The sequence below is a fragment of the Monodon monoceros genome, unplaced genomic scaffold, assembly GCF_005190385.1.
Source record: "Monodon monoceros isolate NGI ecotype Baffin Bay Population unplaced genomic scaffold, NGI_Narwhal_1 Super_Scaffold_16, whole genome shotgun sequence".
NCBI lineage: Eukaryota > Metazoa > Chordata > Mammalia > Artiodactyla > Monodontidae > Monodon > Monodon monoceros.
In genome coordinates, this window is record NW_021703772.1 from 26,458,218 (window position 1) to 26,474,988 (window position 16,771).

Here is a 16,771-nt window from a genome sequence, read left to right on the forward strand (position 1 = left end):
AACGCAGCCAAAAAATAAATAGATTAAATTAATTAAAAAATTAAAAAAAAAAAGATATAATGACACTGAAATGTTCCAGATCAAACATCAGTTCCTTAGCATAAATGAGATCAAAAGCCTAATCATGTGATTACTAATTCAAGGTGCTATCCAGGATCAATAATTTGAAGAAACATGGTGCACGTGCTGCAGTGGGCTGAGAGAGGCCTCCGAAGGGAACAGAGTCAAAACTGCTTTGCTTACAGGCAAATGACATGCAAATCCAGATTTTCATTTTTAATGTAAATCAGGGCAACCCACTAGAATTTTGTGAATCATGAAGAATTATGAAACTTTTGTACAAATAAACTACAGTTTTTGCTTTAGTAGAATTTACTGAACGCTCTTTCAGAATTCTACTAAGAAATCTGGCTGCCATGCAACTCTTCATGCCGTGCTGTTAGGCTCCCCATAAGTATGCTAACATGCAGACAGTTGCAATTACAGCAGAGATTTCTTTGTTTTGTTGTTTAATAGACTTGACTTTTTAGAGCAGTTTTCAATTCACAGCAAAATTGAGAGGAAGGTACAGAGATTTCCCATACACCCCCTGACCCACACATGCATAGCCTCCCCTGTTATCAACATCCTCCACCAGAGTACACTTGCTGCAATCGATAAACCTGCATTGACACATCATAATCACCCAAAGTCTGTAGTTCACTCTTGGCATTGTACATTTCATGGGTTTGGATAAATGTGTAATGACATGTATCCAACATTATAGTATCATACAGAGTAGTTTCACTGCCCTAAAAATCTTCTGCGCTCTGCCTATTAATCCCTTCTCTCTTCTTCCTAACCCCTAGCAACTATTGGTCTTTTTACTGTCTCCACAGTTTTGCCTTTTCCAGAATGTCACAGAGTTGGAATCGTATAGTATGTAGCCTTTTCAGATTGGCTTCTTTCACTTAGTAATATGCATTTAGATTTCTCCATGGCTTTTCATGGCTTGATAGCTCTTTTTTTTTTTTTAGAGCTGAACAATATTCCATTGTCTGGATGTACCACAGTTTATGTATTCATTCACCTACTGAAGGACACCTTAGTTTCTTCCAAGTTTCGGCAATTATAAACAAAGCTGTTAAAAACATCCATTTGCAGGTTTTTGTGTGGACATAAGTTTCCAGCTCTTTCTGGTAAATACCAAGGAGCATGATTGCTGGATTGTATGGTAAGACTATGTTTAGTTTTAGGAGAAACTTACAAACTGTCTTCAAAAGTGGCTGTGCTATTTTGCATTCCCAGCAGCAGTGAATGAGAGTTCCTGTTGCTCCACATCTTTGTCAGCATTTGGTGTTGTCAGTGTTCCAGATTTTGGCCATTTTAATAGATGTGTACTCGTATCTCATTGTCAGCTTAATTTGCATTTCTCTGATGACATATGTCTCGGGGCATCTTTTCATATACTTATTTGCCATTTGTATATCTTCTTTGGTGAAGTGTCTGTTAAAGTTTAGCCCATTTTTTAAGTGGGTCTGGCAACATTTTAATTAGTGATCATCTCTGAGTTGACCATGGTTTTTGATTCCCACTATTCATTCTTATAAATTACTGTTAGAATAGCATTATCATTTCTGATTTTATTTGTTGAGGATCCCTCTGCTTTAGAGGTTCACAAGCAAGTCTCATTCAATGAATCACTCTTAACTTTCATAAAAATAAATTGTAGTGGCCTTTATAGTCTATTATTATAATGCCAGCCTCTCTCAAAATATGTACAGCCAAATAGTAATAGTTTGGTATGTGAAGAATGTTAATAGGTATTAAATGAAAACAAGAGTTGTGTATTCAGACACAGTGGGAAAACACTAATTAAACAAAGTTACATATGTGCCTTTACTGACTGCTCAGAGTGTTCAGTAGCCTTTATACTTGGGGGAAACCCAGGGGACTCTAGGGAACAGCATTTGCCACGCTTGTCATGTAGGCAGCCCTTTTTCCTCAGGACATCTTCAGGCCTGTGGTTCTAACACTCTTTGGGGAATAATACCATATATTAATACTGGTTTATTATAAAACACTCTTAAGAGAGTAAACTAAAATTTCTTTTTTTTTTGATACCTTGCTATTGAAGGTGTTTTTCTTATTTATATCTTTTTTATTACATTTCAACAGTATTTTATTTACAGACTTGCTAAGGTTAAAAATATAAAATGTAGATATATGATAGGAAATAGCCTGTTTGTGGATGCAGATTTAATTTTTTAGATTTCTAGAGTTCATGGCAGACCAGAAAGAAAAAAAGAATTATTTGTAAATTACTTTCACATCTCCTCCCTTTTAAGGGAAAAATTTCTAAGTCTTTTCAGTTCAGCTTCAGGAAATCCAACATTACTTGATGTCATCAATTATTTAATAAACCTACTTACTTGTTTTACTTTCTACCTCACCTTTTTCCTCACATCACACAGCCCTTTTATATCACAGACACTCATATTCTCCGTGTGGTGTCTGTGTTTTGCTCTACTGCCAGCATAGTATTTCATCTTACCATTCCTGTATTTGCTTAATATAGTGGTCTTTCAGAATCATAATCTTGACTTTTAGAAACCAAAAGGACCTTTGGGATTAATGAAAGTCTAATCCTTAGACAAACTGAAATCCAAAGAAATCAGTTTCCCTAGGGTAGGGGTTCTTCGCTTTGGAATTTTGAGAATCTTAGGGCTTCCAGAGGTATATAGAAAACCCCCAAACTGCATTCAACATGGAGAGAACATTTATTACACTTTTCTTGGAGGGGTCTGTGACTCCCCAAAAGGAGTGTGTGTGCATGTGTGTGCGATCATGTTCAAATTGTCCTGCAGTTGTCTGAAGCAAGTGTTGGGGAAGATAATAAATAGCACTAGTTCTTCCTACTGCTTGATTTATACTGTCTGTTTTCTCCCTTCATTCTATATAGAGATAGCTGGTGTCACTACACAAATAAAGAGCATTGCCTGTTTTGTGCCCAGTTAAGTGACTACAGCATATAGCGTGCTTTTGGGCCAGCACTTAGAGTGATGAAGCACTTTGGCTTTCTGGTCAGAAAATGTTATACCCTGTCTCTTTTGTAGTGTGATGAGTAAGAAAGGGACTTCTTTTTAAAAAGTTACAAACTTTTGATGACAAAAGGCAAAAACTCTCCCAGTAACACCCTGGGGAAATATTGCTAGGAGTGGAACAGAATTATCCTGTTTTTATATGTCTTTTTTCTTCCTTCAGTGACTTGCCTCTTCTAAAGATCAGTTGCTATTAATATCAACATAGCAAAACAAATAAATGGAGCTGCAATGATACGGGTTTGAGAGTTTCTGAAAACATAAAATAACCATTTGATTGATAAATGCTGTCATTTCTTCATTTTATCTTAAGAATATAGCATGTAAAACATGGATTTCAAGTCCTGCTTTTAGTAATTGTCAGATCCAACTAATAAGTTTTATTTTTTATTTTTTTAGGGAACGTACCAACAGTTTTTTTCCTTTGTCTTTCTCTTTCTGACTTTGTTTTTAACGTTTATTGAAATATGGTTGATTTACAATATTGTGTTTCAGGTTATATATATATAATATATATATATTCTTTTTTAGAATCTTTTCTGTTACAGGTTATTATAAGATATTGAGTACAGTTCCCTGTGCTACCTAGTAGGTCCTTGTTGATTATCTATTTTATATGTAGTAGGGTGTATATTTTAATCCCAAACTCCTAATTAATCCCTCCCCCCACCCTTTCCCCTTTGGTAACCATAAGTTTGTTTTCTCTGTCTGTGAGACTGTTTCTGTTTTGTAAATAAGTTCATTTTATCATTTTTTTAAATTCCATATATAAGTGATATCATATGATATTTGTCCTTCTCTGTCTGACTTACTTCATTTATAATAATAATCTCTGGGTCCAGCCATGTTGCTGCAAATGGCATTATTTCATTCTTTTTTATGGCTGAGTAGTATTCCACTGTGTATATATACCACATCTTCTTTATCCATTCATCTGTCACTGGACTCTTAGGTTGCTTGGTTGCTTCCATGTCTTGGCTATTGTAAATAGTGCACTATGAACACTGGGTTAGATACATGCAACTAATGAGTTTTAATGAATTTAAATCCAGAAAAAATGGAATACTTCCTTCTTAAGTATTATTATAATGAGATGCACTGAACAATACTTTATTTTCGAGTATTTGAAAGGTACCTGCTATCAACTTCCCGGATGCAAATGTGTTTGGTTGCAAAATAATTGGTATGCTAATTATATATCGCCACCTAGTGGTAATGCAGGTCATAGCATTGGCAAATAAAGGAATGGTGTTTTCTAATTCAGTGGTTCAAACACATTTTATTTAGGTGAGAACATCATTGGAGTTAATGCAATATGCAATAACTGTTTTTAGTAACTCCCATAGAGCAGTGTTTGTTTAAAAAATTGATAGTCATTTCCCTCTTTGAATAGTTCTTTCAATACCCTTTACAAAAATCAAGAGTGCTTTTCTATCTCTAAATTCTATACAGTTTGATACATTTATATTAAAACTCGATAATAAATTCTTATGAAAACTCTGAGATGTTCATTCTGTTTACTACAACAGCTAAGTTTGTATCTAGTAACAGATTTTATTAAGTTCTCAACATTACCGAGCTGCCAGTTCTGGTGTGAGAAAAAAATAGAATTTTTCTTAATAAATGTGATTAAGTTATTTAAAAATATTAGGGTATTGTGTGTGTGTGTGTGTGTGTGTGTGTGTGTGTGTGTGTAGTATTGAAGTAGAAAAAAATGGTCCATAACCACCCAGATAATTCTGTTGGCACTGGGAGGAAAAAAAGTCAATCAAGGTATTACAAATTGAAAGCAACCCCTGACCACTGTGTCCCTATTCCTAACATAACCACTGTTCCACTGTGAGTTAAATGCCTGTGTTTGTAATAGAGAAAAATGCATGAGCCAACATTTGCATATTTAACCAATTTGATTGAGATGCCTCCATTTGTTGAGATATAATATGGACAAATTTAACTTTGTCAGTAACTGCAACCAGCCAAGCTTTTTCAAACCCCTCTTTCCTGTTGAGGAGTAAGTTCCCTTAAGGATGCTTTCATAACTTTTTCTCAGTCATTGTTTCATAACTGTAAGCCCTTTTTACTCACTAAAATCATCTCATTCTGCTTATTTAAACATGTCTTCTTCATTTTTAAGCCTAAGTGTTCCCCTCCCACCACAGGCTTGTGGAAGTGGGGAGGGAGGGGTTGGGAGAGGAGGATTGTTTTCTCTTTCACAAGTACCTTCCTTTCAGAGTTAGGACTCTACCTACTGATGTATAGCCTGGTGGTAGCAATTGTTAGGTTTTTGTTTTCTTGTTTGTAGATATTGGTTGCCTCCAGAGATTAGAGGTAGGGGCTATATACCCTCTCAGCTATCACCTTACCACTGAGTAAATGAAGGCACAGGCAGTTAACCAAACTCTACCAAATGTACAAACATTTATTAGGAAGAAGACACACACACACACACATACACACACACACACACACACACACACACACACACGATTGGTCCTCTGCCCTGTTCTTGTGGCTCAGAGAAAGCCACATCATCCTTTGACCCTTCTTAGATCTTAATCAAACGGTGCTAGAGCCCGTACCATCTCCCAGATGTCCCACCCATCTTCACCACTCATTCCACCAATGAAATCCATTTTCTAACATTCCGTACTACACTTATTATCAAATCCTCTGGTGTAAATTTTGATAAAGTTATTTGAAGTGCCAAGTCTCTCTGAATGTTGATTCCTTACTAGAATACTTCAGATATAACCAATCACTCCAAGGATATGATTTTTGATACTTCAAATGCTTATTAACCATTCTTAGTATATAAAGTTAAATAATATACATACACAGGCATCGTTTATACGTAACTACTTTAAAAATACATTTTTAAATCAGAAGGGACCATTCATTTTATAGATGAGAAATTTAAAGTATAGAGATTAAATAGCATGTTTAGTGTCATAAACTACCCGGTGACAAGGTCATTTTTTTGGTAAGGCTAATGTCCTCTCATTACTACTCTTTTCCAGAAATTCCCTGACTCTACCCCCCCATACTTTTATAGTATACCAATATCATTTTGTCCAGTTTCACAAAAAATTAAATTGTTTTAATAATTTAAATGGTCTCATATTGAATTTATAGAATAATTGAAGGATAACTGGGATGTGCTTTCAAAATTTCATGAAAAATGTATGTGATGAAAAATGTAGAATAGCAAGGATATTTTCCCTACCTATCATATTTCCTGCCCCCCTCCCCCGACCAAAAAAAAAAAAGGGTTCATTCTCAGAGTTCAGACTGCAAGTACAGTTGCGTCCCTGAGCTCTTATCCCTCTGTGAGCTCCACCTACTTTCTGGTTCCCTGGTACTTCCCTTGTTGGTTCTCTGGATAGAAATCTGAGGCTTTGGTTATCCTACTCAGGCACACACTTCCCATGAATGTGCCTGCATCTTGGGAGTCAAGTGATGGGGAGGCTAGAAGGAGAAGTGAGGCAATGGGCCTTCCCTCACCCCCTCACCCCTGGGACCACAGCCCCTCCAGTCAATGAGGACAGGTCCCTCCCTCAGAGTTTTGGCTCCTGTTGCCTTGGCTTCTGCTGCCACCATGAGATTGCTTGTGGCCTAGGGAGTGAAAGAACAGAAAAATGCAAATAAAGAAAAAATGAGGTGTTTTACCCACTCTCTCTGATATTAAGAGTTCCCCTTCCTGGTCTTTCTTGAGATAAAACTAAAGGGCTGGGGCTTCCCTGGTGGCGCAGTGGTTGAGAGTCCGCCTGCCGATGCAGGGGACACGGGTTTGTGCCCCGGTCTGGGAAGATCCCACATGCCACGGAGCGGCTGGGCCCGTGAGCCATGGCCACTGAGCCTGCGCGCCCGGAGCCTGTGCTCCACAACAGGAGAGGCCACAGCAGTGAGAGGCCTCTCTGCGTACCGCAAAAAAAAAAAACCTAAAGGGCTCTTTCCGGGACTGTCTCTGTCAGCACTTTCATGCCCACTTCCAGGTTTCAGGCGGCACTGAGTTCAGGCCAGGGAAATACCAGAGGGGAAAATGTGGTAAACTCACCACTGATTTGGCAGTACTTCAGATTCTGGTCATCCCCATTCCGCCAGCTACTGGTTAGTTTTCAGGGTTCTCAGTAGCAGCTTCACACATTCTCTCTAGGTTTTGGAGCTACATATACTGACTGGGAGAGGCAGGTTGGCATATGCTTAGTTACTCCACCTGACCTGGAACCAGAACCGAAAACAACTTTTTTTTTTTTGAGAAGTTTAACTGAGTCTATCAATAGGGAGCTAATAAATTATAATACATTCATTCAGTGGAATACTGTACAACTGTGATAAAGAATGAGATCACTCTGTATGTAATGCTAAGGAATGGTTGTCGAGATGTATTGTTAAATAACAAAGCCACAAAACACTTGGGGAAATATGTTTATAAATAAGTATATGTATTCGTATATGTGCATACAATAGTTCTAGGAATATACAAGATACTGGTAATCATGGTTATTTCCAAAGAGAAGGAGTAATAGCTGGGAGACCGACTGACCCCTTTGTGCTGTCGGTATGTGCTACCGTTTGTGGTAACTCAGGCTGCTATACAAACACTTCAGCTAGGCCAGATGACACATTTAAGAAATAAATCAAGCAAGGAGATAACTGGGGTGCAGCAGGCATTTCATTTTATGGAAATAGGCCCTTTGAGTGTTGCCTTAGTCCTTTCCTCAGACTGAATGTTATAGTAGCCAGTAGGTCTTGGCTTCTCTGACCCCAACTGCTGGTCTCAGAGCATGCCACCATGAGGGGCTAGGGAGGCTGCAGGTGGTCCCAGCCACACTCATGTATTCCTTCATTCTTTGGACTTCTTATTTGTCAGTTCCATTGTGGGCTGAAGAAAAGAAATGTAGTTGATGGTTCATCTTTGAACCCTGATTATTACCCTTTGTGGTCTGGCCCAGCCCTCTTAGTATTTAAAGTATAACAATATATAGGTTATAATATGTAAGTATATTTAAATATTTATATTTTATATATTTTATTATTATATATTTAAAATAATATAATAATTCCATATATGTGTATATATATAACTATATATATATTTGTGTGTGTTGTTTTAAACATATCATTTTTTAAGTATATATCTCTGCCTGGTCCCTTTTACATTATCTTAAGCACGTATTTTTATTCCCAGGCTAATTCACCTAAATAAGATTGATCCCCATGCTCCAAATGAAATGCTCTATGGACGAATGGGCTACATCTGTGCTCTTCTCTTTGTGAATAAGAACTTTGGAGTGGAAAAGATTCCTCAAAGCCATATTCAGCAGGTACCGCGTTTTTGTGCTTTTTGGAGTCTTTTTAGGATCCCACCTACTATCTGCCTAAACTATTGGTTTTGTTTCCCTGGTTGGCACATCCCAGGTAGCTGGAAGGTAAGGTGTATCTTAACCTCTGAAGGTCAGGCATGATCAGAGAACCAGCAGCTTCACTTGGAGTGCTGTTGGAAACTGTATAGAGAGTGACTTGGACTAAGAAGTCCAGCTGCTCCATTTGAGAGTTTAGAGGCCATTCAGAGGAAAATACGGGGCAGATTTCACCTCCAAGGTGCAGGTGTTCCTCTCGTATCTGAAGGAGCTTTGCTTTCCTTTGACAGGTGAATTCTTGTGAGCTGTAGTAGAAAGAGTTCAAAATCTTCCAGACTCTCCCTCTTTTAGGCAGAATAATCCCATGTGCTTCTCTGAGTACAGAAGCAAACTGTGCCCATCCATGGCCATCAGGTGGTGTCGAATTTGCCACGTTCTCCAGTACCTCTTAGCAAAAAGTTCCTTGGCGCCATTCTAATTCTTTCCTTATTTCGGTCAATTTCTCCCTGCAGATTTGTGAAACAGTCTTAACCTCTGGAGAAGACCTAGCTAGAAAGAGAAACTTCACAGGAAAGACTCCACTGTTGTATGAATGGTACCAAGAATATTACGTGGGGGCCGCTCATGGCCTGGCAGGAATTTATTACTACCTGATGCAGGTAAGAGGGGATGATGATGGAGCTAGAATGTGATTCCTGACTGTACTATCTAGGGTGAGAAGACAGGTGCTCCAGCTCTATTTTTTCATTCTGCCAACCACTGCATCACTCTCCTGGTAATCACCTGGCCTAGGTAAACAGGGTCAGTGCTTGTGAAAGTACATTTAAAGTGTGTAAACATAAAAGCCAGTGTGCTTTGAGATGATTGATTTGTAGGTGAGCACACTTGCCCACCTCATGCCGCTTGTGCAGACTAAAGTATTTTGACCTATTCTTTTAGATGAAGTGCCTTCTGCTCTGCTCTTCTCTTTCAGCAGATGCCTTGAATTAGTATTATTCCATACTATAAGGCACAACCCATTGAAACAAATTTCAGGAGTAAGAACAAAATCAGTAGAAAACAAAGGAGAATATGCTGCCTAAAGCTCAGTTAGAGAGCAAAACTAAGGAGCCTTTTCGGTGGATTTTGTGAAAAATAGCTGAATATGCCATGCTCAACGGTTCTTCGGATCTAAAACTATTGGGGGACATCAGCCAAAGCCAAATAGACTAAAGGCAAATAGAGTTTACTGCATCAAGCATAACCTGGAAAGGGAGGTCAGAAGAGGGCTTCTCATGAGAGCATCATTTCCAGGGGCTTGTTTAACTCTCCTTAAGGAGAAATCGGCACTTTGTGTAAGAATAAGAATTCATGGTAAAAGAATATTGAATTTTTAATGATGGTAAAGGTGCCCCCCTCAACTTCCCAAAGTACAATGTGGCATAAAGAAAAGTGTTTCATTGGTATGTTCTACCAGAGTGGTTGGATATAAATACCAATAGCTGGTTGAGTAGCTGGCTATAATAATGCAAAATCAACATCAGACCTATCCTCTCCCTATAACTAAACAAGGACAACAAAGCTGAAAAACAGGATTATTATTGCTTTTCAATGCAGAGTCACTCTTTGAATGTTAGTGGCAGTAGGAGACCAGCTCCTGTATTTATTCTGCACTTCTCAATTTAGAGTTTTATAATTAGGGGTTTTGACAATTCAGACTTAAATTCCTTTACTTTTCTGGCACACTCCCTCGTTGGCTCTCTATTTCCAGAAGTAAATATAGATTCTTGAAAGTTTTCGGGAAAGAAGAAAAACCTTGAAGTTTCAAGGTGAATTAGAATCATACATGTTAATGACTGGATGGCCTCATGACCTTTCTTTGAAGCAGATCATCAGGTGTCTTACCCTCTGCCTCCATGTGTTGGTTGTAATAAGAAACCTGGAAACCCAAGTATTGAATTTTCCATTTGCACATAATTATCTATTTGAAATGATTTAATTTTTAATCCTAAAAGTACATCTGGTAGGTGCCTATGTATCAACATAAAACATCATTTTTAGGCCATTTTGGATAACTTCTGCAAGTTTGAGGAGAATCCAGTCATTCAACTCTAGCATTTTAAACTGAGCTTGAACAATATTCTTTGGGTAAAGTGAAATCTAAATGTGCCCTAAAGAACTTCGTTGCGTGTTCAGTATCTGTGAGCGCCTTATGGTCGGTATCTCCTCGTTCCCTGCCGCCTCTGCCTGTGCTTCACAGCACTGCCTCCCTCTCATCCCAGGTACTCGCCCCCTGCCTGGCAAAGACAAGACTGAATTTGTTGTTTAAAGAAGTGTGAGGTGCATTGAATTAAGACCAGGACCAAAAGGAGAAACTAAAAATTGTATCAAAAATGAAGGCTCATATGCCATATGGCAACGAGTCCTATAAATCCATACATTGTTGTATCAAAATAATCCTTCATAAGTATCAGTCCCAAATTTTTTGCAGAAAGGCTTAATCTAGAGTCACACCAATTCGGGATCTAGATCCCAGGTCTCCCAACTTGTTAGCGTCCTCTCCTATTGGAAATATCACCTATCACTTCTCTAAATGCAAGTTGTGCCTGGTTTGTCTAATGCGTCTCTTTGTGGTCTTTAAAGTGTATTTAAGGTATCAGAACCTTAGAAAACTTCTCATACACTCACATTCTTAAGCATTGGCTTTGGAAAATTATTCATATGTATATAGATAACAATAAATATCGAAAAAAAATACGTACATAAGGCTCCAAGTATTAACTGATAGCCTAATTTTAGTTTGGACCAATAGGTAAAAAAATTGGATGGAATCCAGAACCTCTTAATGACTTTCAGTTCATTTTGGTCATGTTTTCCTTCTTATTCAAAACTCATCCCTGAGCCTTAGGAAGGTCTGTTTGTTTCCGCAGAACTGATAATTCCCTTTCTTGGTTTTAGCCCAGCCTTCAAGTGAGCCACGGGAAGTTACATAGTTTGGTCAAGCCCAGTGTAGACTATGTCTGCCAGCTGAAATTCCCTTCCGGCAATTACCCTCCTTGTGTGGACGATACTCGGGATCTGCTAGTCCACTGGTGCCACGGTTCTCCTGGGGTAATCTACATGCTCATTCAGGCCTATAAGGTACCGTGAATTTTCTCGTTTTTAGAAATAAATTGGAAAACATAATATAAAATTCTATAATTTAAATTAGTTTTCTGTATAATTCTTGAACAATATATAGACAAACCATTTGTTGGACCTAAAATCACTTTGCTGTATGCATTATAATTCATTTTCACAGTATCCATCTGTACCACAGCACACATTATTTCATAGAACAGGGGACTGCTTCACGGACAGGTAGAGGAGCCAAGATTAGCATCAGTGGCAGAGCCAAGATAAATATCCCAATAGCTCAATTAAAAATAGAAGGAATCTCCTTGGGCATTGCTGGTGGGATGTAAAATGGTAAAGCTACTGTAGAAAGCAGTTTGGCGGTTCCTCAAAAAATGAAACACAATTAACATATGATCCAGCAATTCCACTCCTAGGTATATATACCCAAAAGAAGTAGAAACAAGGTTTCAAACAGATACTTTTACAGCAGTGTTCCATAGTAGCATTATTCACAGTAGCCAAAAAGTAGAAACAATCCAAGTGTCTATCAACAGATGAATGGATGGACAAAATATGGTGTATACATACAATGGAATATTATTTAGCCATAAAAAAGAATTAACTTCTGATCCATACTACAACATGCATGAACCTTGTAAACATTATGCCAAGCGAAGTAAGCCATATCCAAAAGGACAAATACTGTAGGATTCCACTTACATGATGTGATGGTTAACATGAGGTATCTAGAACAGGCAAATTCATAGAGAGTAGAATAAAAGTTACTAGGGGCTGGGAGGGTGAGAATTATTGCTTAATGGGTACGAAGTTTCTGTTTGGAATGTTGAAAAAAATTTGGAAATAGATAATGGTGATGGTTATACAACATTGGGAATGTAATTAATACCACTGAATGGTCCACTTTAAATGATTAAGATGGTAACTTTTATATCTGTATTTTACCATAATTTTAAAAATTCAAATATCACTTCTAAAAAGCATGCTATGACAGAGCCATAATGGAAGAAGAAAAGGTTTTTCTTTGAGGGGAAAAAATGGAAGTAAACCAAGATATCTATGTTCATTGGTGCCCGTTCTACAAATTACAAATCTATAGACTCTAAATAGGGACTGGCATCTCATGGTCTAAGTAAGCGTTTAGTATATCAGATTTTGCCTTCAGGAAGTTAAATATAATGCACAAATTTTTAAACTGTATTATTCTACTTCTCTACTGAAATGAGATATTAAAAATGTCAGGAATTCCCAAGCGGTCCAGTGGTTGGGACTCCATCCTTCCACTCTAGGGGGCACAGGTTCCATCCCTGGTCAGAGAACTAAGATGCCACAAGCCATGCAGTGTGGCCAAAAATAATAATAATAATAATAATATTTTTATACCTTTGATCAAGATATAGGAGGCCACAATAGATTGTTAAGATGTATCTATTTTTCTGAAAAGTATAGTGTTTTATAATCAAATCAGTTTTTGTAATCAATTTGATAAAGTTTCTTCTCCAGTGTATAAAGAAACTTTCTAGTAGTGAAGGGTATCATTGTTATAGAAAAGACAGTGTTTATTCTTTGGAAATTGACTAACGATATAACAGTAAGTTGCAAGTAAATAAGGCTACTTCACCAATAACATCCGCATACGCAAACATACATACGTATAAAACTTACACCATGCAGACAAGGTCATGCCCAGTTATGTATTTAAAAACAAAAAAAAAACTAGTGAATTCTTGTAATTTGTCCCCACCGATAAAACACATCTCTCTGTCTCTGTATTCCTATCTTTCTTGCCGAGGCACCTCCCTGTCTCCTCCCTTACCCTGTCTCCCTTTCTCTCCTATCAGGAAGGAAGGTCAGTGGAGGTTTCTTTTCTATCCCTTGTAATAAAACTATGTCCCTTGACTCTGCAGGTGTTCAAAGAGGAACGGTATCTCAATGATGCCTATCAGTGTGCTGATGTGATCTGGCAGTATGGCTTGCTGAAGAAGGGGTACGGGCTGTGCCACGGCGCTGCAGGGAATGCCTACGCCTTCCTGTCGCTGTACAACCTCACGCAGGACGCGAAGTACCTGTACAGGGCCTGTAAGGTAGGAGTCAGAACCGCCGAACAGAACGCACCTTTGCACAGGAGGCTGTTAGAAGTGTCTCTAGTTAATCTGATTTAATTCATTTATTTTTTTAAACCATAAGTCTATAGAACAAACACAGTTTAAGAAAAACCTTCAAAAGCTATTCAGTTGGTCATTTGTAGAGATGTGGATGGACCTAGAGAGTGTCATACAGAGTGAAGTAAGTCAGAAAGAGAAAAGCAAATATCATATAATAACGCTTATATGTGGAATCTAGAAAAATGGTACAGACGATCGTATTTGCAAGGCAGAAATAGAGACACAGACGTAGAGAACAAATGTATGGGTACCAAGGGGGGAAGGGGTGGGGTGGGAGGAATTGGGAGACTGGGATTGACACATACACATTATTGATACTATGTATAAAATAGACAACTGATGGGAACATGCTGTATAGCACAGGGAAATCTTCCTAATGCACTGTGGTAACCTAAATGGGAGGGAAGTCCAAAAGGGAGGGGATATCTGTATGTGTATGGCTGATTCATTTTGTTGTGCAGTGGAGGCTAACACGACATTGTAAAGCAACCATACTCCAATAAAAATTTTTTAAAAAAGGAAAAGAAAAGAAGATGAGAGAAGAGGGCATTGGTGGGGCAGTTCTATAAACAGGACTGCCTTAGTTGGTTATTTAGAACTTTGGACTACCCATGTGTCATTAAACGTTTTGCTGTGGAAGAAAAAAATTTTTAATCAAAAAATAAAAATTTAAAAAGCTATTCAGTTGAATTAGCTTTTTTTTTTTTTTTTTTTTAAACGACATAAATCTACTCAGCTGCATTTGTGGTGGGGTTGGAAGAGTGCTGGGAGATGTAAGGTGGTTTTGTTCCTTTCTTTCTTCTCTGATAACCTTGGAGATGGCTCAGACAGCTCATTAAATTCCTCCCATGCTTCATTCGTACTCTCTTTTAGACCATCCATTTCTCTGCATCAGCCCCTTTCTCTGCCTTGAAGATAGTTTTTGACTTTTCAGAGTAAATGTTAGAGACAATCTCTGTCAACTTTTAGGGGTCTCTAGAAGAAATCACTTCAGTAATTTAACTTGGTCTCATTTTCAGTTCGCTGAATGGTGCTTAGATTATGGAGAACATGGATGCAGAACACCAGACACCCCCTTCTCCCTCTTTGAAGGTATTTTTCACACGTTACTTATTTGCCTTATAATATCAGCATTTGCTTCTCTGCTTAGTAATTAATAATGTATCTTAATTTGAGTTTTGTCAACAAATTAATTTCATAGTTATTTCTTAAACTGCTTCTTTATTTCCTAATACAATAACTCAGTATTAAAAATCAGTTAGCACACAGACCACCATGGACCCAACAGTAGTAGTTATTATGGTGACTACTGTTTATGGAGCCAGGCACATGCTGGGCATTTTGCAGATGTTATCATAAATCATCGCAGCAAAAATATACATTATTATCCTCATGTCACAGATGAGGTTCCTGGGGCTCAGACAGGTAAATGGGGCCATGGTGAAGGAGCTCACATATGGTAAATGGCAGGGCCATGCCTTGAACTTGTCTGGCTCCGCTTTCCCTCCTGTCTTCCACCTGGGTAAAGGGGCTGAGCCTCTCACTCGTGATCTTGTCTAACGAGCTGCAACATATATAAACAGGTGCCCACTTCGTTTAAATCATTTAAGTTAATATCATAATGTCGTTTATGCTACAAAATGAAGCCAGTCTATAATACATCATCATTTAGTGTAATGACTTGTGCCTCTTTCTTTTCCTTCAGGAATGGCTGGAACAATTTATTTCTTGGCTGACCTCCTAGTGCCCACGAAAGCCAGGTTTCCTGCATTTGAAGTGTAAGAGGAAAGTCCCCCCAGTGCAACTCACTGCATGAGCCTTTCTGTATATCATACCTGGGCTAAAGCAACAATAGAGTCAAACTCTGTACTTGATTTAGTTGATTTTTTTTTCAGAATATGTCTTTAATTCAGTTCCTTTTTTATTATTTACTTTTATTTTAAAATATCCAGGGAAATCTAAATTAACTTCAGTTTATCCTAAAGGGAGGACAGGTGATATATGTACAGTATTTTGAGGGCATATATGCATATATTTCAGAACTCGGAGGCAGTCGTGTTCTTACTAAAGCTTATGAATATAACCATCTGTTACAGTTCTAAAAATGTTTAAAAAAAACTAAATGTAGATAAATACATGCTTATCGCTGGATATTGACCTCCACCTCTTCTCTTTAGTATTTTTTTTATGACAGTTTTATGACTTTGCTTTTCTCTAAGTGGTTGATTATGAAAGGGGACAAAAATATAACTATATGCTTCCAGGGCAAAACTTGCAAGAGTTGCCGACTGGGCTAGGGACCTAAACACCCTTTTTCGAATTCACAGTGCTTATTTAAACTAGAGATAAACATACTTTCAAATTTGCCTCTTTTTGTTAGTAGAGCATCCAGGCTCTATAATCCAACATCTTTATCGAAAACTTCTGAAATGTGATGGTCATTATATGAAAATTCTGATTTGAAAGTTATTTCAAGATAAGCTAACAAAAAGTTTGTTTTCTCCAAATAAGCTAGTGTGTTTTGGAACTACTTATGTATATTTGTTTCTTCTTTGGGATTAGTGTAAGATCAGGAAATGAGATTTCTGTGTGTAAATATATTATGACCTAGGATTTGAGTCCACCCTTTCTGACTGACCTTCTAAATTTTGATTTGTGTTTTACTTACTTTGCAATGACTATGCTTTATAAAGCGTTGGCTGCTTGGTACAAGCCATAAGATATTTTCCTTCCTATCTATCTAGATGTTGATCTTTTCACTAAATAGTAGAGCATTCTACTTGTTTAAAAAGGGGGGGAGGGCTGCTATATTGCAAAATCGCTAAGCTTTCCATAGAAATGCTGGTTCCTGAGAAGGTATTATCCAGTGATTATTCTTAGAACAAATGGCTTTTGTCCCTTTGCATAGCCTAGGCTTTAACATCATGCATTGCTGAGCCCTCAGGATCGGGTACTGATAAGGTAGGTGAGGAATCCCTGGTGCTTCAAATTCTGTACAAGTGTTTTTTGACTCATCAGCTCCCATTCCTCCTCCTTCCATTGCTGACTTTCC

General features: G+C 37.9%; 1 protein-coding gene across 1 annotated transcript in view; it reads left to right on the forward strand.

Moving 5' to 3' along the window:
- The window catches only part of LANCL1 (LanC like 1), a 41,462-nt gene extending 25,610 nt beyond the window's left edge, over positions 1 to 15,852 (forward strand). Inside the window, exons 5-10 of the mRNA XM_029225666.1 lie at positions 8,269 to 8,404; positions 8,953 to 9,099; positions 11,378 to 11,560; positions 13,462 to 13,638; positions 14,739 to 14,811; positions 15,425 to 15,852. Of these exons, the coding sequence (XP_029081499.1) occupies positions 8,269 to 8,404; positions 8,953 to 9,099; positions 11,378 to 11,560; positions 13,462 to 13,638; positions 14,739 to 14,811; positions 15,425 to 15,501 (793 nt within the window). The 3' untranslated portion in view covers positions 15,502 to 15,852. The remainder of the gene's footprint in view (positions 1 to 8,268; positions 8,405 to 8,952; positions 9,100 to 11,377; positions 11,561 to 13,461; positions 13,639 to 14,738; positions 14,812 to 15,424) is intronic.
- The last annotated feature ends 919 nt before the right edge of the window (positions 15,853 to 16,771 follow it).